This window comes from Motacilla alba, chromosome 1 (genome assembly GCF_015832195.1).
Source record: "Motacilla alba alba isolate MOTALB_02 chromosome 1, Motacilla_alba_V1.0_pri, whole genome shotgun sequence".
NCBI classification, from domain to species: domain Eukaryota; kingdom Metazoa; phylum Chordata; class Aves; order Passeriformes; family Motacillidae; genus Motacilla; species Motacilla alba.
In genome coordinates this window covers 95162031-95187065 of record NC_052016.1, presented here as the reverse complement: position 1 = coordinate 95187065, position 25035 = coordinate 95162031, and the positions used below count along the sequence as shown (strand labels likewise).

At 40.2% G+C, this 25035-nt stretch overlaps 1 protein-coding gene across 1 annotated transcript in view; it reads right to left on the bottom strand.

Moving 5' to 3' along the window:
* LOC119703176 (sodium/hydrogen exchanger 2-like) overlaps positions 1 to 4961 on the bottom strand; it is a 33940-nt gene extending 28979 nt beyond the window's left edge. Inside the window, exon 1 of the mRNA XM_038142602.1 lies at positions 4599 to 4961. Coding sequence (XP_037998530.1) covers positions 4599 to 4878 — 280 coding nt within the window. The 5' untranslated portion in view covers positions 4879 to 4961. The remainder of the gene's footprint in view (positions 1 to 4598) is intronic.
* Positions 4962 to 25035: the final 20074 nt, after the last annotated feature.

Below are 25035 nucleotides of genomic sequence, written 5' to 3'. Positions count from 1 at the left end.
TCTAATGGAATGATCAACCCTATGCTCCAAGGTCACATTCCAGGCCCCAGCGATGCCAATCTTTTCCAGACTCCTCCTTATCTATATTTGGCCCACATAATTATATAGAAATTGATCCACACCCACAAGATCCCACAATCCCTGCCTAACTAAAAAGCATTTAAATTATTTTAAATGAGAGCTGCACAGAAACACTGGGTGTGGTAATAACGGGCGCCTATTTCAGTAAAACTATTTCAGTAAAAATCACACCTGTAGTTGAAACAGTTAAATTACTGCAATCTTGGTATAGTTTACATCCAGTTTCCCAGTTTCAGGGTTATGTATCTTGTAACACCTATTTTGTTAACTCTCCTTTCACCATGGATTTTTTATCTAGTTAAAAGAAAGCCTGAACTTATAATTAGGAAAAACACATGGTTAAGAAGGAGCAAGAGTAAAGTTGTTTTAATCTATGGACTTTTTACTTAAATATTCCATAACTATTAAAGCTATTTTTAAAAGCAAGCAGCTCAAGCTGGCTTTTTTTCTCCTTTTTGAATGAACACTGCTTTAAATAATTAGAAACATAGCCTATGTGACTCTTTAGAAGGACTGCCAAATTCATTGCCATTCTTCAAAACCAGAATCATCAATGTCCTATATTGGCAGAACAGGCGACAATCCTGGAAAAATCAAGAATTTTCAATTGAAGACTTGACTCTTCACCTTTCAGCTGCCTACATATAAACATTTTATGATTCATCTTGGTTTCTGCAGTGGTAGAAATACAATTCCAATACAATGGTCAAGAAGTTTCCCCTGAGTAAGTAGGTTTTGCCAGAAGTTTTTTTTAACCCTTCAAAAATAAATTTTAAATCATTTCCTCAATAAAAATTCAAGAGAAGGGAAATTTTGTAAAGCAGCTTTTGACGAAATCAAAAAAAAAACCCACCAACCAATTGTAATACAATGGCAGTGAAATGTCTACTGCGAATAAAAAAAATTAAAATAGTTTCTTTCCTTCTTTACAAATCACTCTGGAAAGTTCATGGCCTCTAGGAGATTTGGGATTCCGCCTCATTCTTAAAGATAACAGAAAGCCTCCCACTAAGTTAAATATGCTTTTTATTAACATAAACAGCATCAAAACTCTGGAAGACTTTCTCCCTACATGAAAAGTATTCACGGGTGATTAGGGACAGGCTGTGGTTCCTGATTTGAAGGCAGAGAGCTAGGATTTAGAGTCCAGTGCATGTCAAGTCAGTAGGAGATTCTCTGCCAAGTGAGGGACCCTGCTCTGATGGATTCACAGCCACAGGGTCAGGATCACCCTGGGAGCAGGTCCCCTGCAGTACAGGAATACTCAGACTTTCATGCTGAATGTAAGACTACAACTACTTTCTTCTCCTCTGACCCTGTCCTTGTGCTTCAGGTTATTAGTGACTCAGCTTCAACAGCATGGAAGATGTTTATTGAGTAAGCATCCTCTATATATCATGGCAGTAGGATACTTATCTAAAGTCAAGTTCAGTATGTTTCAAGATAAAAGTCCTTAGAATCTCAGTTTCCTTCTTTTTTGGGGGTGAATTCCAGTGCTTTCTGATGCTGGAAATGCCACTGAGATAAGTACCTCTGAACAGCATAAACCTTCTTTCAGGAGAGCATGTTTGGAAGGGTATCAGCTCAATTGCCAGAAGAAACACTTCTCATTGTGCATTTGTGATTAAGCATAGAAACAACGGGAATGTGGATAAGTTACACAATATTTTGCCAGTTTAGTAGCATAAAAATTAAGCAAAACTGGGGATCAGGTAGACTAGTCTCACTGCTTAGAGACTCCAGCATATTCAGGTGCAATGGTCCCATCTAATGTCCATCAGCATGTGAGTAAAACACCACTGGTACCAACACACAAAACAAGAAATAAGTAGAGGTAGTCATAAAATAATTCCATTCAAGGCAATTTATTAGATTTCAAGTTGTGCTCATGTTCTATACTGGAATAAAAAGCACCATGTTCCTAATATCCTTGTGAAAATGTATCTTGTCAAAACCTTCAAGTTCTGCTTGACAACTTCAGGCTTTCTTATGCTGTCTTTCTTGCTCCCTCTAAACTAAGCTTACAGTGACATGATCACAGCAGGATCAGACAAACCTTTCAGGTAAATTCCCTATAAAAATTAGCAAAAGCTGGAACATTTCAGCTCTGGTGAAACTGCACTTCTGTGAAAATATATTTGTTAAAAGATTCATAACCAGGTGCTGCAGTTGAGTATTCTTTGGGACCTTTCACACACTGAGAGATCTGTTGTTACACAGGACCCTATCTTCTGAGCTCCTCACAGCTAAGACCTTAGGGATCCGTTCATAAAGGTTTGATACTCAGCAGTGCCAAGTGTAAGCATTCAGTGCCTAGCCCCAGAAAGGAATTTGCGATGCCAGATTAAGCACCGAAGTTTCCTGGGCAGTGCGGGAGTCTCGAGGTGGATTTCACGCTGCCTGGCATGGCAAGGGCAAGATGCCTGTGCTGCCTAGAAGGAAATGATCAGGAGAGGAATGCATCAGAGAGCCTCCCTTCTCAGAGGGCATCTTAGGGCCACAGGCAGTGAGATGGGCTGGGAAACCCACCTGCATCCTTTTGAATCAAGACACATGGCTCATTCCTAGTAACCAGTAGGACATGGCAGAGCATCCTTCGGGTATCTTGGTGGTTCAAAACTGCCTATCTGGGCTACCTTCAATGGAAAAGAAGGTATAAACCAGTGAAAATTTGATGTGGAATGTGACTTAGGAGTGATGGGAGCCTGACCTGGGAAGGTTTACCTGATGCACTCACTGGATAAGGAAGCACAGACAGAGCTCCAGGAGCAAGAACTGGATGTTCCTAATTCCAGTCCTGGAGTCAGGGCGCCTGCAGATAGGTGTGGTGAATCTGAGCACTGCCACACCTAGGGCCACTCCTGGATCTGGCCCTCATTGCTCTGCGCACACGCACTGACAACAGCATGCCCTAGATTAGCCACACTTGCTTTCATATGGTGTAACTGAAAGGATTTTAAAATAATATGTGTTTTTCCTCACCTGTGCTGTTTGCTTGCTTGCTTACCAGAATCAGGCTGGAAAATTAAAGCAGTTGGGCAATTTTTTTTTTTTTTTTTTTTAGCTTTTTAGATGCCTATGCACTAGTAAAATACCACTATAGTCAGAATGTTTACCTTTACAGAAATTATGTATTATTGTGTCTGTATGTGTATTTACATGTTTGAAATGACTTCCCTTTTAATAAAAACCTTTAATAAAACAGAAACTTTTTCAATAGTATTAACTTATCTTAATAGTTTTAATTTACTAGTTTTCGCTTTACCTAAACTCAGAAGCCAGAGCAATTTTCAGTACTCAACAGCTAAATTCTCTACCAAACTCCCTATTTCCTGGTTATTACAGTTTACAATATATTTGAGTGTATCATGTTTGAATTCTGTTCTGATTCTGCCAACACCTAAATGCATACTTAAGACTAAACATGCACCTTTAATGCATTAAGACATGTGCATCAGGATGCATGCCTGCCTAGTGGCTGCAACACATTATTTCTGCAGCAAGTAATGGCAGCAGACCAGGTTACTTGGGTCAAGGATCAGGCCCCCAGCTACAATGTTAGACACGGCAGGAGGTGAGTAAAAATTTTTGTTTTTTCAGAATCCTAATTACCTGATCACTAACCAAATTGGGACACAGTCTATTCAAATGTCACAAGCAGAGGTTAAAAGTTTTAACTTCAATAAAAATGTTTTATCAGAAGGAGCACGATGGTGTTTTTTATGACAATCTGTGCTGCAAAGTCAGAGTTCTGAATGAAACTTTAGTGTGGGTAAACTTACTTATTTTGTTCCCAGAACTTTATTCCTTACATTATCTTCTAGGTAATAAGATACAAAGTTCACAATTCCTAGAGACTTACTGGATTTTAAATAGCTATCTAGCACACCATTACCTGACAGTCTTTAGCTTATTATGCTGTACTCATTTCTCTGTTTGGGACATAGAAGCTAACTAAAAACATAACACATAAGCTGCAGAAAACTCAGTGAAACTATGCAATGCAAATGTTTTCCACATGAGGGAAGAGGTGGCCTTCCTTACTCTTACAGTGTTGTCTTTTATATTTTTCTCGGGATGTAAGTGAATGGTGAAAAAGCAGAGTAAGGAGGAAGCATACTCTACCCTCATAAATATTTGCTTTTCATCGATCCCTTTTTCTGCTTTGAGACTGTCATTATACCCGTTGTTATTTTAAGAAAAAGAAGACCGTGCTCAAATGACATTAGAGCGATCAGGCAAAAGTCAGTCATGCACCGGGTGAACTCCGGGGTTTACGGTCCTCGTAGCCCGGGGTTTACCCGTCTCTTTTCTCCTCCGCACCTTTCCTAACGGAGAGGACCCCAACGTCTTCCAGCCAAATCCCGCCCGGGCATCCCGCTCCGCGGAGGAGCATCAGCCCCCTCCGTCCGCCCCGCGCCCCCCGCGCCGCTGGGCACGGACCGCCCCAGCGCGGCTCTGCGCGCCGGCCCGGCAGCTACCGGCACGGAGGGAGGGTCGCACACGGCCCCGCTCACCGATCTTGGCGAGGGAGGCCAGCAGGATCCAGAGGGTGATCTCGAAGGGGATTTGCACGTGGGGGTAGTCCAGGGTGAAGACGTGGAGCCGCGTCTCCTCGAAAGCGGTGCCGCTGGGGCTCGGAGGGGTGCCGGTGCCCATCGCCGCGGCGCCGGGCAGCTGCCCTTCCGAGGTGGCCCGCGCCTCCGCCGCGCCGGCCGCCAGCGCCGCCAGCACCGGCAGCAGCGCGGGCACCGGCAGCAGAGGCGCGGCGGGGCGCGGGGGGCCGCGGCCGCCCATGGCGTCCCCGCTGCGCTGCCCTACAGCCCCGCGCCGGCCGCCGCCACCATCCCCGCGCCCCGGCACCTGCCGCCGCCGCGGCCCCGCCTCCTCCCCGGTGACTGGGCGAGTCCCGGCCGGCGCCTCCAGCTGCCCGCGGCGCTCCGCTTCCCCCGGGCCGCCCCCGGGGCCGCCCCCGCGGGGCCGAGCCGCGGGGCGGCCCCGCCACCGTCGCCCCCGCCGCCCCCGGGTCCGGCCGGCCGGCGGCGGGGCAGCGCCCGGGCGGGACCCTGCCCCTGCGGCCCGGGGCCCCGCCGCCGCCAGGCGATGCGGCGTGAGCGGGCGCTCGGGGACCCCGGCAGCAACTCCTGCCCCCAGCACATGCGGGGATGAACGGGGCTGCTCAGGTGTAGGCAGAGCCGGGGGCTGTTCCTCTAACTGCGGGTTTCTCTAACAGAGATATATGTATGCAGTCGTATAAATACATACGTATATAGTTACATAAACTAATCTTCAGTGTTAACACACTCTGTATGGATACACCTGTGGATACATATAGAGTCTTTAAATACGTGTGTCTAAACGCAATTTCGGGACTTTATATGTATGCATGTACATCTATACACGTACGTGTAAATGTATACTTATTTGTGTGTATATATATATACGTGTACATATATATACATACATGCATATATATACATACATATATATACACATTGTATACATATATACATGTATATAATGTATATAACGTGTATAATATGTATGTATATGATATGAATGTTTTTATATATACATTAAAGTAATGTTTACATATGTATGCGTGTATGAGCATATGTATTTTGCCATTACCAAATGCAGAAAAGGTGCCTCTACCACATATATGAAAGATAGCATACTGTTCAGAATTACTAATTAAAACTTTATTAATTTGGAGAGTTAAAAGAATGTGTGCTGTATACATATATGTATGTAGGCTCACATATATATGTATATGCCTGATACAGAATATAGGTATATTATATTAATATAGTATATATTCAATATATAAAATGATATATATTATATTGTCCATATGTTTCACCTCTCAAACATGTGATAAGCACAATCTGATTTCTGTTAATTAAGAGAGACGCATTCTATTAAATCAGGCAGTTAAAATTACACACTGTATAAGCATATATGATTGCTTATACATATATTCTCATATATGTGTATATAAATATACGACTGATAATTTATGTATGTGTGTGTCTGTGTGTTGTAAATATTGAGCATGTGAGTGGCAAAACCCTGTTTCTAAAGGCACTATGATCTGATTCCATCAGACACTGCTGAGCACCAGGTTTCTGTATTTCCTGAAAGAATGAATCTCACCCGTGATTTACTCATGACTTCACCACTTATGAGTAAGACAGTATTCCAAAGCTCAAACTCATAAAATCTTTAGAGCACACTATTCTGCATGCCTCTATAGCAAAGCATGTCTTTCTTGGCTTCCAATAAAACTAAAGCAGGAAGTAGCAGTTATTTTTTTTCCACAAATTTACTGTTTCGGTAGGGTGTTAAAGTTCAGAATCAATTAGCTGAATATCTCTAAATATAATTTACCTTCAGAACCTGAAAAAAGGGCACTAAGCCTGTGGTTTCAATTACAAATTTTAAGACATGATGGTAATAAAAAATTGTTCTTTCTTTATCTACAATTCAGTCAGGAAAACATATTTTAATATCAAACCAGTATATACATCATTTAGCTCTCTAGCTTGATGCAATATCTTCATATCTTCTTTTATTTGTTTTATTAGATCCTCTGATATAAGAGAAATATGTAAACATTGCCAATTCTGAGGACATTTCCTCTATATGGAAAAGGAATACAGGAAGAAAATGGTCTTTAATTTTTGATTATTCTCCTTGTCCCAGTCAGACCATCCATAAGAACAGAAGTCTAACCCTCAGGTGAAGGTGATAGCACTATTTATTATAAATAATAAATTTAATTCAGTCTAAAATTACAAGATCTGTAATGGTACTCGCATGTTTCATTTTATGACCTTTTCTGCAGATGAAGAAAACCTTTCTGAAAAATAAGGTTATGAAAGCATCAATGCCTGCTCTCATAGGATCCCTTCTAGTTATCTACCTGCAGGATGCTGCACTGAACTGAGGCTTTTCTTCAGTGCTGTCAAGTATTGACAAGAGCAAGCTGTCCCATCGACCCTTTTCTCTAATATAACCTCATAATTCTGATCTCTGCTGGAATTCATACCCCATCCAATAACACAGACAAAATACACTGTAGAGCAGGGAACTGAGCCACTGTGCAGCACCCCTGCAGGTGCACCAGCCCCCAGACCAGTGTTTGGACATTTGTGAACAGCCTGAGGAATTTCACTTTGCCATAAGAGGGGAAGGAAGACTATGAGTGGGAAAAGACTGAGTCATACAAAAGTGGAGGAAGGTCCCTTCTCATGGAAAATGTTTGTCATTGCTGCCCTGTTCATTACAGGCAGTGAGGGATGACAGAACACGGCTGCTGCATGCTGGCAGAGACAGAGAGATGCTTCAGCACCTAGGTCATGTGCTTTTAGTCACAAAGTTTCACTCACACATGGCAAAACAGACCCTTCCTTGGGGCACCATCCAGATATTTGCCATTATTTCTCCTCTTACTCTCCTCAACTCCAAAAATAAAAGGGCGCAGACAGAAGAAATCCTTCTAGCTCTGACACTGCTGTGGGTCTGGTCAATAGGTTAACTTTCTTTTTATATTAAGAAAATGAGATGTTGGTAAATGGGAATTAAAAAAGGAGGGAAATATGTCATTCATCTTGAGCCTGGAGACTTACATTCCAGTAATAAAAAGGGAAATAACACTTTGACACAGACCCCAAAACACTGAGATGATAAAAAAAGTGGGAATTGAGATTAATTATTAGAGATGATAGTATATTATCAAACCAAACTAATATATTTTATGGATGGATTACATAAATGAGTCTATCCACCATTTGAACAGGAATTTCCCTTACAGGATAGAATAATGCAGCAGGGGAGTGGACCCTATTTGACTTTGGACATAGCTGAAATGGTTGCAGTGGAGCTCAGCATGGTATGAGGTACTGAAGCGCTTGTGAAGATTCTGTCAATATTTTGACACATGCCACTTTTCATTGTCACCAGCCCTGGTCCCACAGATGCTGAGGGTTTCACCACGGGTCTTTGAACCCAGGCAGAGCTTTGCCTAAGACAGCAGAATGGGGAATGATCTTCCTGTTACCTCTGCCTCACCTAGGTAGGCTGTATGAGACAGCAGCAACAGCTTCACTTCCCTCCACTGCCCTTCGCACTGTGCCCAGCCCTGCAGGTGTCTGTGCAAGAAGCAGCTTCTCCTGAAGCCATGACTGGGGACCTCTCCATGCAGAGAAAAATATCCCTGAGCTTCAATGCTGCCCAAGAAGGGAAGGGAGGGGGCTCAGGGAGAGCTATAGAGGAGACGTGAAGGTGTGTTCCTGGCGCCGTAGTGTCTCGTCATGGCTCCGCGCCTGACAGCTCAATGCATCTGCTTCCACTTCAGAACAATTTTCTGTCAGGTCGCTCCGCACCATTTCAGTGATAGCACAAACAGAAAGCACGTACGCCGCACTTGTCTGATTCCAGCTGATCCATGGAGGACCTACCCACAGAGCCCCCAGCCCTGCCTCACTGCCCGCGCTGCGCCGTGCCATCTGCGCCCGGTGTGCTTTCATCTCTTTAATTCTGCTCGCAGGCATTGTCTGTTCTACCAGATACAGTGCTAACAGCCTTTCACGTGACAAAGTGCATGTTATTTCATACATCAAGATGCTAACTCACATGATTCAGTTTGTTTACCTTTTAATCTTTTTATTGATTATTACTGGAAATTGCTATCAGAGCAAGGGACTGCCCAGGGTGCCCACAGGGAGCTGTTTGGGAAAGGGAGACATTGGCAGATACTCCACACAAGTTTGCAGTAGCTTGAGTGGTTCATACAGATGTTAGAACAGTTTAGTTTTACTTTTGTTGGAGTAGGCACTGGGATTTTCTCATTGTAAGCATGGCTTTGAGTTACGGGGTTGTATGTCTTCTGTGTTTATTAATCCAGCTTTATCTTTTTAGTAGCAAACATCAATCTATTGCTATTATAAAAAAATTGCTTTCATGATGAAAAGCAAAATAAGTAATTTGAAAAAAAAGAGAATTTTCATTGTATCGTAAATTTAGCTCTGTATTTTAGGGATTCCCTAAAAATTATGAAGTGATATTTTCATACTTGATGTTCTGACCTGTCTTGGTCATCAGAGAAGCATTCTGGAACGTTAATGTGACTATTTCAGTGACTGGGTCCCCTACAAGAAATGTTTTAGGTCTTGTCTTGTAATTATGACCAAAAATCAAAATGGTTGGATGGGAAATCATAAATACAATAACGAATATTTGTCCATAATTTTCATTGCTGTTCTAGTTTGACAGGAAAATTCAGCAGATAAAAAAGTTATATTCTATCGCTGATGTATTATTTTTATGGAAATTAGCCCTGTGCAGAGAATTTTACTCTTGCATACTTCTTGAACTTTCCCTGATACAGTCCATATAGCAGTATTGTAAAATCTGTGCTCCTTGTTCAGAAGAAAAGTATACATTTCACCATTCTTCCTCGTAAGTTCTCCAAAACAGCCAAAGAATTTTTCCAGTTTTCCCCAAAAGTATTTTCCCCTAATGCACAGGAGACAAACACAGACCACCGTTCTGAAATACATTAGTGTGTTACCAAAATAAATTTGTAAAAAAGTCTAGTGTTTCCATTAGACAAAGGAAGGAAGTTTCTGGGCTATATCAGGCAGAGAGATGGTTCGTCTTGACATCTGCAGCTGTATGGGAATCACAATTACACAAGGAAAGCCTGTGCCCATAGTACCTGCAACCATGGTGTTCCTGGAGTTAAGTAAACATACACCAAAGAGGGGACACAGATTTTGTTTTTTACTTGTTTAGAAGCAGCTTCATTGAAGATTTAAGGATTATAAAATAAAAACATGTTTGATTGAGAGTGGTTTTCTCTAGGAGTGGGGGCTGGTCACTCACCTACATGCATTATGTTGACAATCATTTCTCAAAACCTATTTCATTAGGGGTTTGACTCTTTTATAAGGGTTGTGTCATCAGGGCCTTGGCTGAATAACTTTGTCTCTAAATCCATTATTTATTGAATTAATATCTCAACTATCAAATTGTTTATTATCTGAAATCAACAGTCCATTGAGGTTGTGTTTTTCCACAGACCTTTTCAGGACTGCTTAGCAACCATCCCCATAAACCAGGTCCACCAGAGGCATTATACCTTGCTCATGTGGGCACTTTAATGGCAGCAATTTAGCTCTGCAGGTCTGAACTTTGGTTAGCCATTTTAAGGTCCTTGCTCTGTTAGCTGTTGTGTCTGCACAACTTGTTTTATTTAATTGGAAAGAGTTGAGAGAGACAGCAGGTAACATCAGCCATCTAATTCCAGGACTCCAGGAATGGTAGAAGCAGCAGATTGCCTGTCAATAGATGCAGAACATGAGGGAAGGAACATAACTGGTTTTTTTAACCTTCAAAAGCAGCCCCATAAATGAAGTGCTGATTTCAGAGTGATGAGCTCTGCCTTCCTGGGGTTTCCTTAGGCCACACTCAGCAGCAGTCACAGCACCTGTCACAGTTATTCCAGTGTGAAGCCCTGAGGGAGACACATGTTGCTGCTTCTGTGGATTACAGGCAACCACCTCCCCAAAGCCAGGGCTAATCTGAGTATCAGAGTAATTGCACCCATGTGAACACTCTCCTAAAGCCTCTTCCTAAAGCTTTCCCCAGCCAGCAGGTGTGTACACAGTACTCTGCTCACCATGAGTAAGCATCTCCAGCAGGCTCAGCCAGGAAGATCTGGGGAGCCTTTTATGCCTCACACCAAATAACTGAGAGGTTTTAGCAGCACTGCAGGGCATCAGAATTAAATACCATCCCAAAGAACAAAAAAGGGACCTGTCAGAAACTATTGCAGGAGGGCTAAGTGATGTTTCTAGCTCCAGAGGGACATATATAACCCAGGAAGACTAATAACCTATGAAGTTAATTTCTGCTATTACTTCAAAGTGAAGTGCCCTTTTGTTCATAAGACAGGCAAAATCAAGAGGAGTCACCCAGGGAGTGGTTGTAATGTTTTTCCTTGTATTACTTCTGTTTCAGGTGATCTGGATATCACTGAAAAATTGCATTGTTGGGTACATTTGCTGAAAATCTAGAATTCGACATGACAGGCTGGTCTCCTTCTCCTAAGTCTTAGAACAATCTAATTGCTTAATAGCTAAGCAACATGTTTAATGTTTAAACAGAAAATCCCCTCTTTAGCTCACTCTGCACCAGGACACTTAGTCATTGAATGCTTTCTGAGGCTGTGTCCCCATGCTGGCTGTCAAAAGTAGCCACTGTTCTCAAGCTTAGCACCTGCCACTGCCATGAATACAGAAATACTAATTTAAATGTTTAACTTCAGGGGCAAAAAAAGTTAATGACTAAAAGAACACTTCCAGTTTTAGCCTTCCAATGCCATCAACAACAATGAGAATTTTCCTTTGAAAGCAGAGTTTGATAGATTATGGAAGATATGATAAACATATTTCTTAACTATTTCCCATGAGTTCAAGTTGCAGGGTTGAAATTGGAGGGTGAAGTGATTTCTTTAGTGCTGTAACCCATATTTACAACTCTGACAACCTTTGAAGCATAGAGGTGTAGCCTCTGTTTGCAAAGGGCAAGGTAAAGACTGACCCAGTCCTGCTAAGCTACATTTCCGACTCACTCTTTGCTACTAGATTAATGGCACAAGTGTGTTGGCCAATTGTGGCTTTCAAAAATGCTGAGGAGTTGTGGATTTCTTCCCTGAAAAAGTTTCATTTGAAAACAAATGCTACAATGTTTCCCAAGCAGTTCTGAAGCATGCAAAAAATGTGTCCAGGCTGTACTCGGTCTTGTAGGAAATCAGCTACCACCTCATTCTCTGTTAAGCACAGCCCACCCTCTGCTTCCCTTTCATCACCAACGAGCTGGCTTGAATAGGTATAGTAGGTCACATTTAGGCCCTTGATAAACACTCCTTTAAGAAGACTCAGATCTTAAGCAGGAGTCTAGAAATGTCTTCTGGGATGGCTGCAGAATACCACTGTGTAGCAATGATGAAGGTCAGTTGACAACAGTAGCTGGAGCAGCATTTGTGTGTGGTGTAGGGAGCTGTTCATCTCATGGCCCCTTTCTCGTCTATACCTTGTTTCTGACACCCTCTTGTTTCTTCTCCTTATCCCCAGAACCCACCTGCAACATACAATTGCACCCAGTGCTTCCTCTGGTCATCACTAGATTCAAGGAGCCATCCTTTAGCAAAGGCATAAAAAACTACCGTAGATTCTCTACAAACCTCAAAGCTTACTCTTCCTTGAGTGATGCGATATGTATCCTACTGAAGCCAGGGAAGTGTTCCTGACAGCTGAAGTAGCCCCAATACAAAGAAGGTGTTTTGAATTTTGAATTTCACTGAAAGGTAGTTTGTGAATTGCTGCAGTGGGCTTCCAATGAATTAAGTGTCTGTACACCAACACTGTTATGCAGGACTTAAATAGTAAGCATTTGTTATCTAAAAAAAAAAAAAAAATAACCTAGAATAGCTGGTAATTTTTGTAGACTGTATATAACCTTTCTGTTTGGATTCAGAAAGCTTCATTTCAAGAGTTGATAAATTCTTCTTTTCACTGGCTTGTGTTTTGTTTATCTCTACTCAGATTTCCATTACTTATTTCTCTTTATCCAGCCTACCCACTGAAGTCAATTAGCTGTTGCTTGCATCTCTTATGTCACTACATTTTCACTGCAGAAGGGTCATAAACCCTTGCAGAATCTGTAAGTGCTTATCTCAGCTGCTTGGCTCTATGACCAATAGGCAGCTGGTGTGAACATAGGTTTTCCACTTGACTTGGTGGAGTTTGGCTTTAAATTTTATACAGAATGTTATGTGTGGTTTGTTTTCAATAAAAAATTCATCCAGTTCCATTGTTCCTGTGATTCATGTGAAAAAATAAATCTTCTTCACCTCTTCACAGAACCCTGTCCTTGGGAAAGTTAGCACAAAACAATCAGGTAAGAAATTAAAGAAAATCATTCATTCGTTCAAGAAGACATATAATGGGAAAGTCCACCCTTCCCACAGCTTCTTGAAGAGGAGGTGTGTTTGGTGGAATAGCCGGTGAGTCTGTGAGAGTTAGAAGAAAGCCTCTGATGTGAACACACCCTAAATTTGGAGTCAAAAGGAGTACAGCTGTTAAATTCTGCCTCTGCACTCCAGAGACAAAGGGTACAACATTCAGCTGCACAAGAAACCCTCCCCAGCCCACAGCCTGGATTTTAGCACTTCTGAAGTGGAATGGCATCAGTGTGTGGGGTTAAGAGAGCAAAGCTGCAGTGCTTAGCGCACACAGCAGCCAGGCATCAAAATATTTTTTTCCTAGAAAGAGTCTTCTCATCATTTCAAAGATGGTGTTATTGAACCCTATGACTCATTTAACATTCCAAAAGAGTATCAAGAAATAGGTACAGCATTTTCATTATCAGAGTCTTCCAAATGAAAAAAAAAAAAAAAAAAAAAAAAAAGTAATAGCAAAAATTGCTGATATTCTAAAACTTCTCAAAGAATTTATATGCCATTTTAAACTGGGAAGATGCATACAGGAGCTTTCAGGAATGGAAAATGTGGACACTTCTTTGGAAAGCTTTGAGAAGAGTGGAAATTTTTGTTAACAAACTAATGGTTGTTCACTGGTATAGAAACAAACTGGATACATTGGCATAATGAGGAAGATGCCAGATTTTCTTTGTCTCAGTGAAATTATTTTAGTTAACTTTCTCGGCATTTGACAAAATTTTTAAATGCAAGATATACATAACATACCACTGAAAAGATCTGATGAAGATTTTCAGTGTTGACAATCCTTTGATGACCACAGTATCACTGGCTCCCATACCTCTTCATCTGTCTATACCCTGGTTTTGATTATACTCAAATGCTAATAGTTTAGTAGAGAAGGAATTTACTGCTTCTTCAGTGACTAACAGAAAGCCTCTTTTCCTTTTATTTATATTTAGTATCTACATCAACACATTTACACACAAGCACACATGCACATATACTTGCAAATATATATGAGTATGATTTTATTTATATTTTATACATCTTCCATGTAATTAGCTCTAATAAGCAGTCTTATGTTTGAACTTATTTTTCCCCTTTTCCATGAATGCAAATCTTGCAAATAGAATCTGCTGCTGTATTTATAAATCATTTCAGCTAGGCATTGATACTTAAGTGTTAGAGTTCTCAACTTAATTGTAAGCATTTAAAAGTGATAAAAAAGCAATAGGATTTGATCCCACAATACACATGGGCACCAAAATGTAAACAAACTTTTTGATCAGACAAAAGGCTGCACAGAGAAAGAAACCAGCAAACAAACAAAAAATAACCCTAGGAAGAAAACAAACAAAAAACCCCAACAACAACAAAAGAATCACCCTGCACCCGGAAGAAAACCATCCTAAGTACCCTAGCAGAGAAGTGCAGAGGAATGGTAAAGTGTGTCCAATGCCAACAACAAACAAATCTGCTCACAGAAGCCATGCTAGGATAGCATTACTTTATTGAGAAAATTGTGTCCATTTACTTGTAATTTAACCTGCCTCTGATTACTTTCTTATGCAACAGTCTCTCTTGGAACATTGCGTCATGGAAAAAAAAGGTGGAGCGGTTATATTCATAGTCATTAACTACCAGTATTTTTTTAACTCCTCCTGCGTGACAGTCCGTCTATACCTTCTGAGGAAGGAACACCCTGCCAAAATACAGAACTGGTAAAATTTTTAACATAATTTGCAACAAGGTTTATCACCTCTTGATACATATTAATAAGTAAATCCCCTTTTCCATTTGCAGGTGCCTTGGGAAATGCCAGTTCTGAGGAGAGGAACAGAGGCTGTGTATCTGTCCTGTGCAATTAACCTCTGCTTGTCCTGTGGTAAAATTGTCATTTGGTTCTCAGCTAGACCGGCATGTTGGTGTCAGTCCTATAATTGCAGCAAACACCATCCTGCAGTGTTTGAAACAAACCAGAGGAGCTGTTTAACAGAAAAACCTTTGAGAGGAAAGAGGAATCGTCTGACCTGTGTTTTCTACTGCAGAAGTCAAATACCTTGAAACTCGAAGCTGTATGAAGTCCAGTAGAGAAGATCTAACGAATTTTTGATCCTGTATGCAGTCCAGTCCAAGAAGCAGGCATCCCACACTAGCACAGTGCCACACACTTGTGAGCAGATGCATTCTTAAGGCAAAATAGATGGGCTTCTTACATGAACATGGGCATGGAACTCATGATACAGATGATGATCCAGCTGCTCTGATTCTAGATATTGCTTTTTTAGACCCCATGCAAATATCATGGTACAGAACTGGATTAAAAGTATCAGCATGTTTTTTAACAACTGCTCTCAAGTTCAGCCCTAGCATCACATAAAATGTGTTCAGATACTGGTCTAAAAAAGACCAAAATATCTTAGATCCCCCTTAAAGACCTCAAAAAAATGTAATCATAATTTTATTTTTTGAGTGCCCTCATCTGTCCTGTAGCAATGGCACCTTGGGATTTATCTAGGGCTCCTGGAAAGCAGCAGGCACTTCAAAAAGACCCATCGATCACTGCCTGCAGATGCTGCCTCCTAGAGCTGAGCACAAAAGATGCCTCACCTTGATAAGCTGGGCACACATCTGCAGCAGAATGTGGTGGATTCAAATCCCACATTTGCCCACAGCTACGATCAAAAACTCACAGGCTGGCCTAGGCAGGGTGCCTCCTCCTTCATGGCTCACTGCATGGACCTCTTTTCCTGAAGTTTTTCTTACAGTGCTGGGATGGAATGTGAGTTTTGGCCCTTGCTAAGAAACTTGTAGGTGTGTGCATTCTCCAGGTATTTTCCAATTTACTACTCACTAGAGGAGAGTTGTGGATGAGGGTTTGGAGTAGATGACCTCCAGAGGTCCCATCTCAACCATTCTGTGACTGTGTGATGATAAGGGATTTTACCTATGACCTCTGTAGTGGCTGCCTCTCTGAGAGGATTAATGAAGCCTTCTCTCCTGGGTTTGACAATCAGGATTCTCTCACCTGTATCACACTAAAATAGGATGAACAGAGAGATACAAATTGCCAAAATCACAAGGGTCAAAAGAATGGCAGGTTCAGATGCAGTTTTTGGAAATGGACATAATTGTTATGATTCAGAGCTGGCACTGAGCAGAGAAGTTGGCTTCCAATTCAGAAGGTCACTCAAATTCTGGGTTTGAACTGTGCAGTTTACCCTGAGAAATCATACCCAAATGCTTCTGTGTAAGGCCAAAACCAGAAAGTATGTAAGTCTCCTCACTGCAGAAAATCAAGCAATTGACCAAACCAGCAATTACTGCAGGATTCAGATAATCTCTACGTACAGAGAGGAGAAGTTTGGGGCTTTTTGAAGAGAAAACCCTGCTTTTTTGAGCTCAGTGCAAGAAAAAATCCAAATCCAAATATGATTTCACCCTACATTATGCTATTGCCAGTGTAGAGATTTTTTGGTTATAGATAAGGATAAGCCAGGGTTTATTGCAAAGTTTATTTTGTAGTAAGACTGTAGCAGCAATTAAAGTTCCAAAACAGTTTTCACATACTAGTAATTTAAAGAAAAGTACATCTCTGAAGATGTAATTTTCCATTTTTAATCTCTATCCAAAGATATTCATTAACTTTGAGCAAATTCCTGTCAAACAGTTATAATTGTATGAAAAAGATACTTTTGCAGATATAAAAAAAGATGACTGCTGACTTTTTCCTTTCTCTTCTATAAGATAAGCCAAGAGAGATGACCTCTAAAGACTGGTACATAAATAACAGCTCAGGAACTTGTTCATAAATGCACTATAAAATTAAAATGGAAAAGAACTAAATTATAAATCCTGAATGCTGGGTAATACGAATGCACAGTTGAAAGCAGCAATAAGATATTTTGATTCCTTTCAAGTCACAACCTGCTTCCTAAAATGATATCTGGGGTCACAAAACTCATACATATGGAAATGGAGCTCAGTTTTAGCTTAGATGTCAGAACATAGGTGATTTCAGCCTCAGTGCAAAAGTTGTAGCTATGTACAATATTACAAAAGTTCCTTTTATAATTAAGTCAAGCAACATAAAAAAATTCACACCACAAGGTAGGATGACAATGAGCAGAAAAAAAATCATTATTTATATAGAATGGTCCTATGTGCTATTCTAATGTAGAATTTATTTACTTAATATGTAAACTCTTCCAGGAATAGTCTTTACTTGGTTCATATTTAGCATGTTGAGTGGGAATTTAGTGTCCTTCAACATGTGGAGATCTGTGTAGGATGATAATACATTGAGGAAAATAAATATTGGATCTAACCTTCCACCCAGCTATACCTCATATCCTGACCACTGTGAACAAAAATCTGTCAGATTCACGCAGAGACAATATTCAGACATAATTTCCCAGCAGTCAATTAAGATCTTCATCAGGATAATTAATTATATATAGAAGATACAGCAATACTTCCTTCATGCCTGGCAGCATGTAGTTCTCAAAGAGGCAGTTATAAATATTTGGCTTTACTCTGAAATTTGTATAAAGACACCATAACATTTATGGCATCTATAACATATGCCAACTGGGATAGGTTTTAATTCTTTACACTTTGTGCATCTTGATATTCTTAGACTGACAGACCAAGTACACAATTAATGTCTAGTTAATGATATCATATCATAGTGTACTGATCTATTATTTTTGGGGTTATATTTATCTATATCAAAATAAAATATTCATTTACGTAGATTTTATAATATTTTTAATAAAAACCAGAATGGCCTTGGTATTTTTCCCTCCTTACACTTGCAGAAATCATTGTCTACAAATCCTGAACGAGAATACTGTAGTAGATACTAGTAAAATGTCATCAGCAGTATCCATTTGTCTCTTGTGAGAAGGATGTTTCAGGCACAGTAATGGTTCTGTAAAGTATAGTAAAAAAAAAGCTTCTCAAGCTCTGGGGGAGGCATTATGAAACTGAAATACCTGAAGTGGGAAGAATTCCATCTTGGTGATGATGGGCAGACACACTGAAGGAAACTGATACCAATTTCTATCCCTGTGGCTCCTGGAAAAGACAAAGAGTGTGGGTACCAATTTTTTACTGGGCAGTTTGGAAACATAAAATAACTCTAAGAGCACAAAGCCCTGCCCCTCAATTATGCCTCTGTTTAATACTGAGTAGTCCTTAGCAAAGGCCCAAGTCTGAAAAAATTAAGGACATACTACTCCTATTTCCACAAACTACTTAGCTCTAAATGGAAACTTTCTTATTGATTTCAATAACTTTATTCATATGGGATGAATCCTTAAATGTTTGGCTCTAGTGAGACTCCTCCAAACCTTGAAGTTAAGCATTAAAATCCAGATCCTTGTGGGTATTTACGTGTTTAATTATTTTCCTGTATCAGAACTAGCCCATAAAGATACGTTCCAAATTCTTGGTCATAAAGGCATGACAGTTCCTAGATATTTCTTTCTGCCACAGGCAGCCTGCCAACTGGAAAGCTTCTTTGCCTCAAAACTTCAATACCGTGTGTCAGCCTGGCATGGGGAACTCGTCACTAAATTAAGATCACGTAATACATAGAGGCACAATGTTTTCTTTTGGTGATATAAACTCCTGGAATGCACTATAGCACTGCAAAAACCCCACATCTCCCTTTTGTGTTTTGCCCTCTGTCTTTATGCCAATGGCTTTTAATACCACACAAAAACAAAAAATAAACCCACTGAACAAATTTTCTAAAAATAATTTTTAAAAGGCGACTACTTTGATAGGGTTTCTGACTTCAGTGGGTGTTAAGTATGCATGTCAATCTTTTTCATATTCAGCCTGAAAGTTGTTTCTTCTTAGCACAGTTGCTTTTTGTTCTATTGATTTACAGCAGAGGATTTGCTTGTGTCGCCTTTCCTTTTTGGCTCTTTAAACACATTGCTCGATTCCATCAACAGAGGTCACTGCAGCTCCTTTCCTCTTTGGTGAAAGTGTTCCTCTTCCAGCAGATAAAGTATAATTAATGCTGTCATCTAGCAGAAGTTTAGTTTATTTATTTAGTTTATTTTATTTAGTTAGTTTATTTTAAAAACAGAAAAATTACTACAGGAGAATTTGCACATAGTGGAAGGCTAAAGCTCAACAAATCAAAACAAACTAAAACAAAACCCCACCAGTAACAACAACAATAATAAAATGAGCTCATTTGAGCTTTGAAACTTAACCTAATTAATGCAAAATTGTTTATATGAAGTTTTGTACTTGGTCACTACATCTATCCTTCTTTACATTACCTAGGAACAAGACATGTAAATCTGATCTTGGCCCAAGCAGGTCTTTCTACGCTACGGAAAAATAAGAAAAAAAGCTCCTTCAAATTGCTAAGACTTTTGTCAGCAGTCATCACTTTCATTTGAATCTGTCTGCATACTTATGAAAATGATGAGGAATGATTTTGGAATATTTTTCATTAAGTGGCGTTCAAGCCAGAGTCCGTCTGAGGCTGCAGTAATGTGTGCCTTGCAATTTTCTATTGCTAAAGCCATTACACCTGACAGAGCCAAATACACGTGCTGAAAGGGAGTCTTTCAGAAATTAGGAGAATATGGGAGCTTCACACAGTGAGACACTGTTAAAGATATTTATATATATAAAAATATATTGAAAATCTGGATATATGTCCTCTGTGTGTACCTATAGAAATAACTGAATTTATTGAGGAGGAAAAGAAGATTTGTCTCAAAGATAAAGCAGTCATAATGCCTTTCTTTAAAAGGACACTTTTCTTTCATAAGTGCCAAATGATCAGGTCAGTGGAATACTAATTCAGGCACAGTAAGCTGCATTCATATGTTCACCCCTAAGGTATCTGCACATGGGGTAGGTGTCTAAGCAATCACTGGAGTCAGTGGAGGCAGAGCTGTTTATCAGGTAGTGACCAAGGTAGCCATCCACCTGTTCAATCAATTTATGCCCTAAATACCATTGGCTGCCTTGAGCAGATCCCCTCCAATTTCAGCCCCAGGGGTTCTGTCCAGCTGCCCTAAAGGTGCCCCAAGGGGCCTTTCTATGCTCTGGCTGCTGATCCAGGGAGCAAAGCACTTCCGTGGTTCCTCTACCAAATGTGGCCAAAGATGGCTTGTGTCATCTGTATATGCCTTAGCCCTGAGTGCCTTTAGCCCTAAGAAATTTGTGGAGCAGCTTCCAAGAGTTTGTGTTCCATTTTCCAAGAAAAAAGTGTATTTCCCATAGTATACTCACTTTCTACCATGTCACCAGCTTTTGGAATTAAGCAAAACATGCAGAACATATATGGTTTTTTGAAAGGAACAACAGTGAATGTACAAGGGGAAAATGAGTAGAAAATTATTTTTTCACATTACATTTATTTTGTACATATATCTTAAGTATGGCAAAATTTTATGACATGGTTTAGGGCACTGGGTGTTTGTAAGCAGCAAGTCCTGATGTCTGGCTTGAAGCAGTGTACAAACAATTCCTGTGTGAATTTTTCCTCTTTTGTGGTGTGAGATGAATGAAAAGCACAGCCTGTTCTTTTGTTCCGTTCTGCAGGTTTCAGTCATCTGAAAACCAAAGAGGAGTAAAGGTAGACTTGGGGTCAAACAACCAACGTCTCTTTTAATAATTTTTTTTTTTCACTCCTTATCACTGCTGATAATTCATTAGAGCAAGGAGCAAATGGTCCTAGGCTTAGTACCAAATAATGAATCTAAATTAATATCTGGAACAGGTGCCAGGAGTTTAACTTCAAGCATCTTTTGTGATAATTTTATATTTAGCAGAATAGGTTACTGACGAGAAAGCATTGACCAGATGTCTGAAAATCTGACATGTGTTTGCATATGTAAAAGGGATGTTGCAGATGACTTATACCTGTGCCCATAGCTCACTGTGGCTATTCTTGACTAATCCTTCTTTTTTCCTATGTTTCTACCACAAGGATGGTGGAAAAATAAGTAAGGTATGATGTTCAGATTGCCTGTCTACTCCTGACCATCTGTTCACTGTTGGTGTGGCTGCAATCTACCCTGCCAAAGAAAACTCTGAAAATCAGAACTTGACATTGTTTTCTTCAGTCCATGTCACTTTTCTTATGATTGAAAGGTAGTAAATTTTTTCCATAAGGATGGGTGGACTAGAAATAAACAAGAATCAATATTAGCTTTTGAAATTTAACACCTGTGAAACCAAAGAAGGAAAGAAAAAGAAATTTCTTTACTTGTGATTAACACTGAGACGGATTCTCAACATAAAATTACTAGGCAACTTAGCTCAATAGAATTGCAGTCATTTTAACTGGTTCTGAATATTACTCATAAACCCAACATCTTTAATTTTAAGGTTCTTAAGTATAGTGAGTTTGGCTAAACAGTAAATATAATTGTCCTACCTAAAAAGAAAACAAAATATAGAGATAAGGTAATCTGCTTTTCCACTCTCAGTGATTGTGTTTAATGCACATATGTAAATAGAAAATTTTAAAAAGAGTACATATGAAAAAAGGAAGCTTGAGAATATTTGTTGCTATTTTCCAGTCACCCACAGGTTTTTAAATAGTAGTTTCCACTCATATATGACAATAAAATGTGAGTGTTTGGGATCTAAGTTTTACAGCCGCAGAAAAAAAAACTTTGAAAAGTGTTAGTTCTCAAAACTGTCACACCAGCAAGAAAATAAGGAATATTTCACAATATTTTTCATCTTCTGTTACTTAGAAGTTGTGTTTTGCATCCACAGCCATTTGATGGTTTCCCATACAGATATCACTGTTCCTCTTTCTTTGACTACCTCTCTCATAAATATCAATTTTATCCTTCTCACATTATACATGAGCACTATAAGCCTCTCCAGCCTTAAACTCTGACCTACTTTTCTGAACCTCATATAGCTTCCCTCTGCTGCTCTGAGCACATGTGAACCCTTGTCATTTAAGCTAGTGTACCTCCTTGGCACATGCACAGAACTAAATCAGTGCACCCAGAACTCCCACCAGGACATTTGCTCTTTTTCATCTGCTGTAGCTTCTTCTCTCTGGCTTTGATACACACATGCCTTCTCCATGCACTGGAGTTTTGAGCCATGCTACAAGGGGAGTGGCCTCCCCAGCCCCTGGTTCTGCATCCTTTGCCAGTGTCCTCCCCTGGTGTGACTCAGAAACTCTTTTGGGTCTTTCACGGCATCCTTCCCTATCCTGCCTGCTGGCATTATCCTGTAAGCAGCAGTTTTCCCATTGGTGCTGTGCAGATGGCAGCAGTCCTGACTGCTCAGGTGTGGGCACCACTGTCCCTTGAAGAGAGACCACAGCAATGCCTTCTTCCGGTGCATCCTGTTAACTTGGATGTAACATCCATCACAACTGGATGCTCCCTGCACAAGCTGCTGTCTTGTCCTGATTGCTGGCACTCCACTTGCTGTTGCATCCTTCTTGCTGAGTTCTCTGAGGAGGAGATTCTTCTTTTACTACACATTCTTACTTGCCAGGGATATTAATTGAAAAGCAATAGTTGCAGCAAGAGCAAGATCTAACTGTTAATTACACTGCGCAATAAACTTGGAAGTACTGCCAGCTTCTCACAACATATCACTGACCTCAATAAATCCCTCCCTTTTTCTGCAATATTCTGTTTGAACATTGTTGCTTTTACTCCTAAAATATGTTCTCATTATGATTGTTCTTATTTTTCTCATTGATTAACAAGTTCTGTTCAGGTGTGAGGTGGTTTAGGAGAGGATAGAGCTAATTTCCTTTATAGTAGCTCATATGGGCCTGTATTTTGGATTTTGCTGGAAAGAGTGTTGATAACAGGACGTCTTTTTTATTGCTGAGCTGTGCTTACACAGAGTTCTGTGTACACAGAACACAGACCTGTTCTGCCTCTCACCCCACCCCACCAATGAACAGCCTGGGGTGCCAAGACAGCTGACCAGGTGACCAAAGGGATATCCCACCCTATGTGGGGTCATGCTCAGCAACAAAGCTGGGGAGATAGGAAGGAGGGGGAGGACAGTCAGAGTGATGGTGTTTGCCTTCACAAGTCACTGTTACATGTATGGGAGCCTGGTTTTCCTGGAGATGTCTGAACCCCTGTCCATTTGAAGTGGTAAATTAATTTCTTTTGTTTTGCTTGTGTGTGACTTTTTGCTTTACTTACTAAACTGTCTTTATCTCAACCCACAAGGTTTCCCTCCACTTCTCTCCCCCATCCCACCAAGAGGGAGTAAATGAGTGACTGCATGGGGTTGAGTTGCAAGCTGGGCTTAAACCACCACATTACCACACTATCTCCTGTTTTCTCTACTGTGAAAGGTAAAGGCTATTAACTATTATTCCTTCCTGAAACTCACCTGTCCTGCCAAGGAAATAGTCATAATTTTCTTAGCTCTTATTTCCTCTCTGGATTTTGAATACTATTCTTCACCTTCTGGGCATGGGTTTCCTGTGCCAGTTTACCTTAAATCAGAGTAGAATTTAAATTCCTGAGTAAATAGCATTCTACCAGCCTAAAAAAAAATAATAAAAGAAAGAGGTCTTGAATTAAATTACCTTTGTAAATTATCAGCACAAGGTTCCTGGATGTGACCCAGGTTCAAGAGCTTAAGAATGCCCACACACTGGATTTAAATTCATGCCCTAAACCATTTCAGCTTTCTTTATGGTAAGGCCTGAAAGCCTACAGACATGTATTAAGTTACTTGTAATAAGATATTTCTGTAGCTATTCTATTTAAAATATAAGTAATGTGCTTCTTTCAGGAGAACTGTTTTTTTCCACAAGAAATAACTATGAAAAAAATAAAACGTGCAACATTATATTTTGGAACATATTTTATATAGGCATCTGCAGCACTGCTTCTTGGCTGATGGCCAGCAAAGCCATTAACAGCAACTAATGGCACTGAAGGAAATTTTCTTCCAGTACTATTTACTAATTGCTAGGAATGAAAACTAAAAATAGACTTTACAAGTTTAGGAGCTAGACTGCAAAATCTGAGAGCACTCTATTAACTTCTAGCTTCTCTACAGCTTTACACTCTCTGGAAGTTCTGGGTCACTGATTTCATCAACAAGAAGATTAGGAATGAAGCAAAGGAGGGAGATTTGACTCCATCTATGCACTAATTCTCTTAATATTTTATTATTTTTCTCTAGTCCTAATATAAACCCATAATTAGAAACTGAATGTTTGGCTCCCTGCTTCTGATGGGTAATTATACAATGCTGTACAACTTGTACAATATTTAAGGAATTTAGGAGTCAATTTTGAGCATATCTGTCAAACATACACTGGCCAAAATGCACAGATTCCTCTTTTTCATGATGTATGCCTAGTCCCTTCCCACACCATTCCTGACATCCCATTAATCCTTGTCTCACAGAGTTTGTCTCTGTCCAGTTCCCCCAGACAATTCATTGATTAAATCTTCTTAAAGATGAAATGCTGAATTTGCAGCTCACTGTAATTCCTCTATTAAAGCTGTCTCTCGTGAGCCTCCCTTGGAAGATGAGACACTATCCCTTCTTCATCTTTCTTTCAGATTTCCACATTCTCTCTCTCCCCAAGGATTGTCAGCAGTTTCTACCACCCACCAGCCAGTTTCAGAGATCCTAATCCCCCACAACTCTGCAATGCAGAAGCAGGTTTCCCACCTGTGCTGCCCTACTCCATGCACTTCTGTGGCCTAAGACCACATCATATGGGTACTGATTTTGTCCTCAATTAAATATCATGTGGCAACCGTGTGGCTCACAGTGCAATTTAACACCTGAGTTTGTATAATAACTCTTCCCCTCAATATCATGTGTTAATTTAGATTTATGATATGTCTATATAACTTGTTGTAGGACTGAGATCTGGTGCAAGGCTTTTGTTTAAAAACTCTGTGGAGCACTTCCTCCTTTGGTGGAGGTGGGTTTAT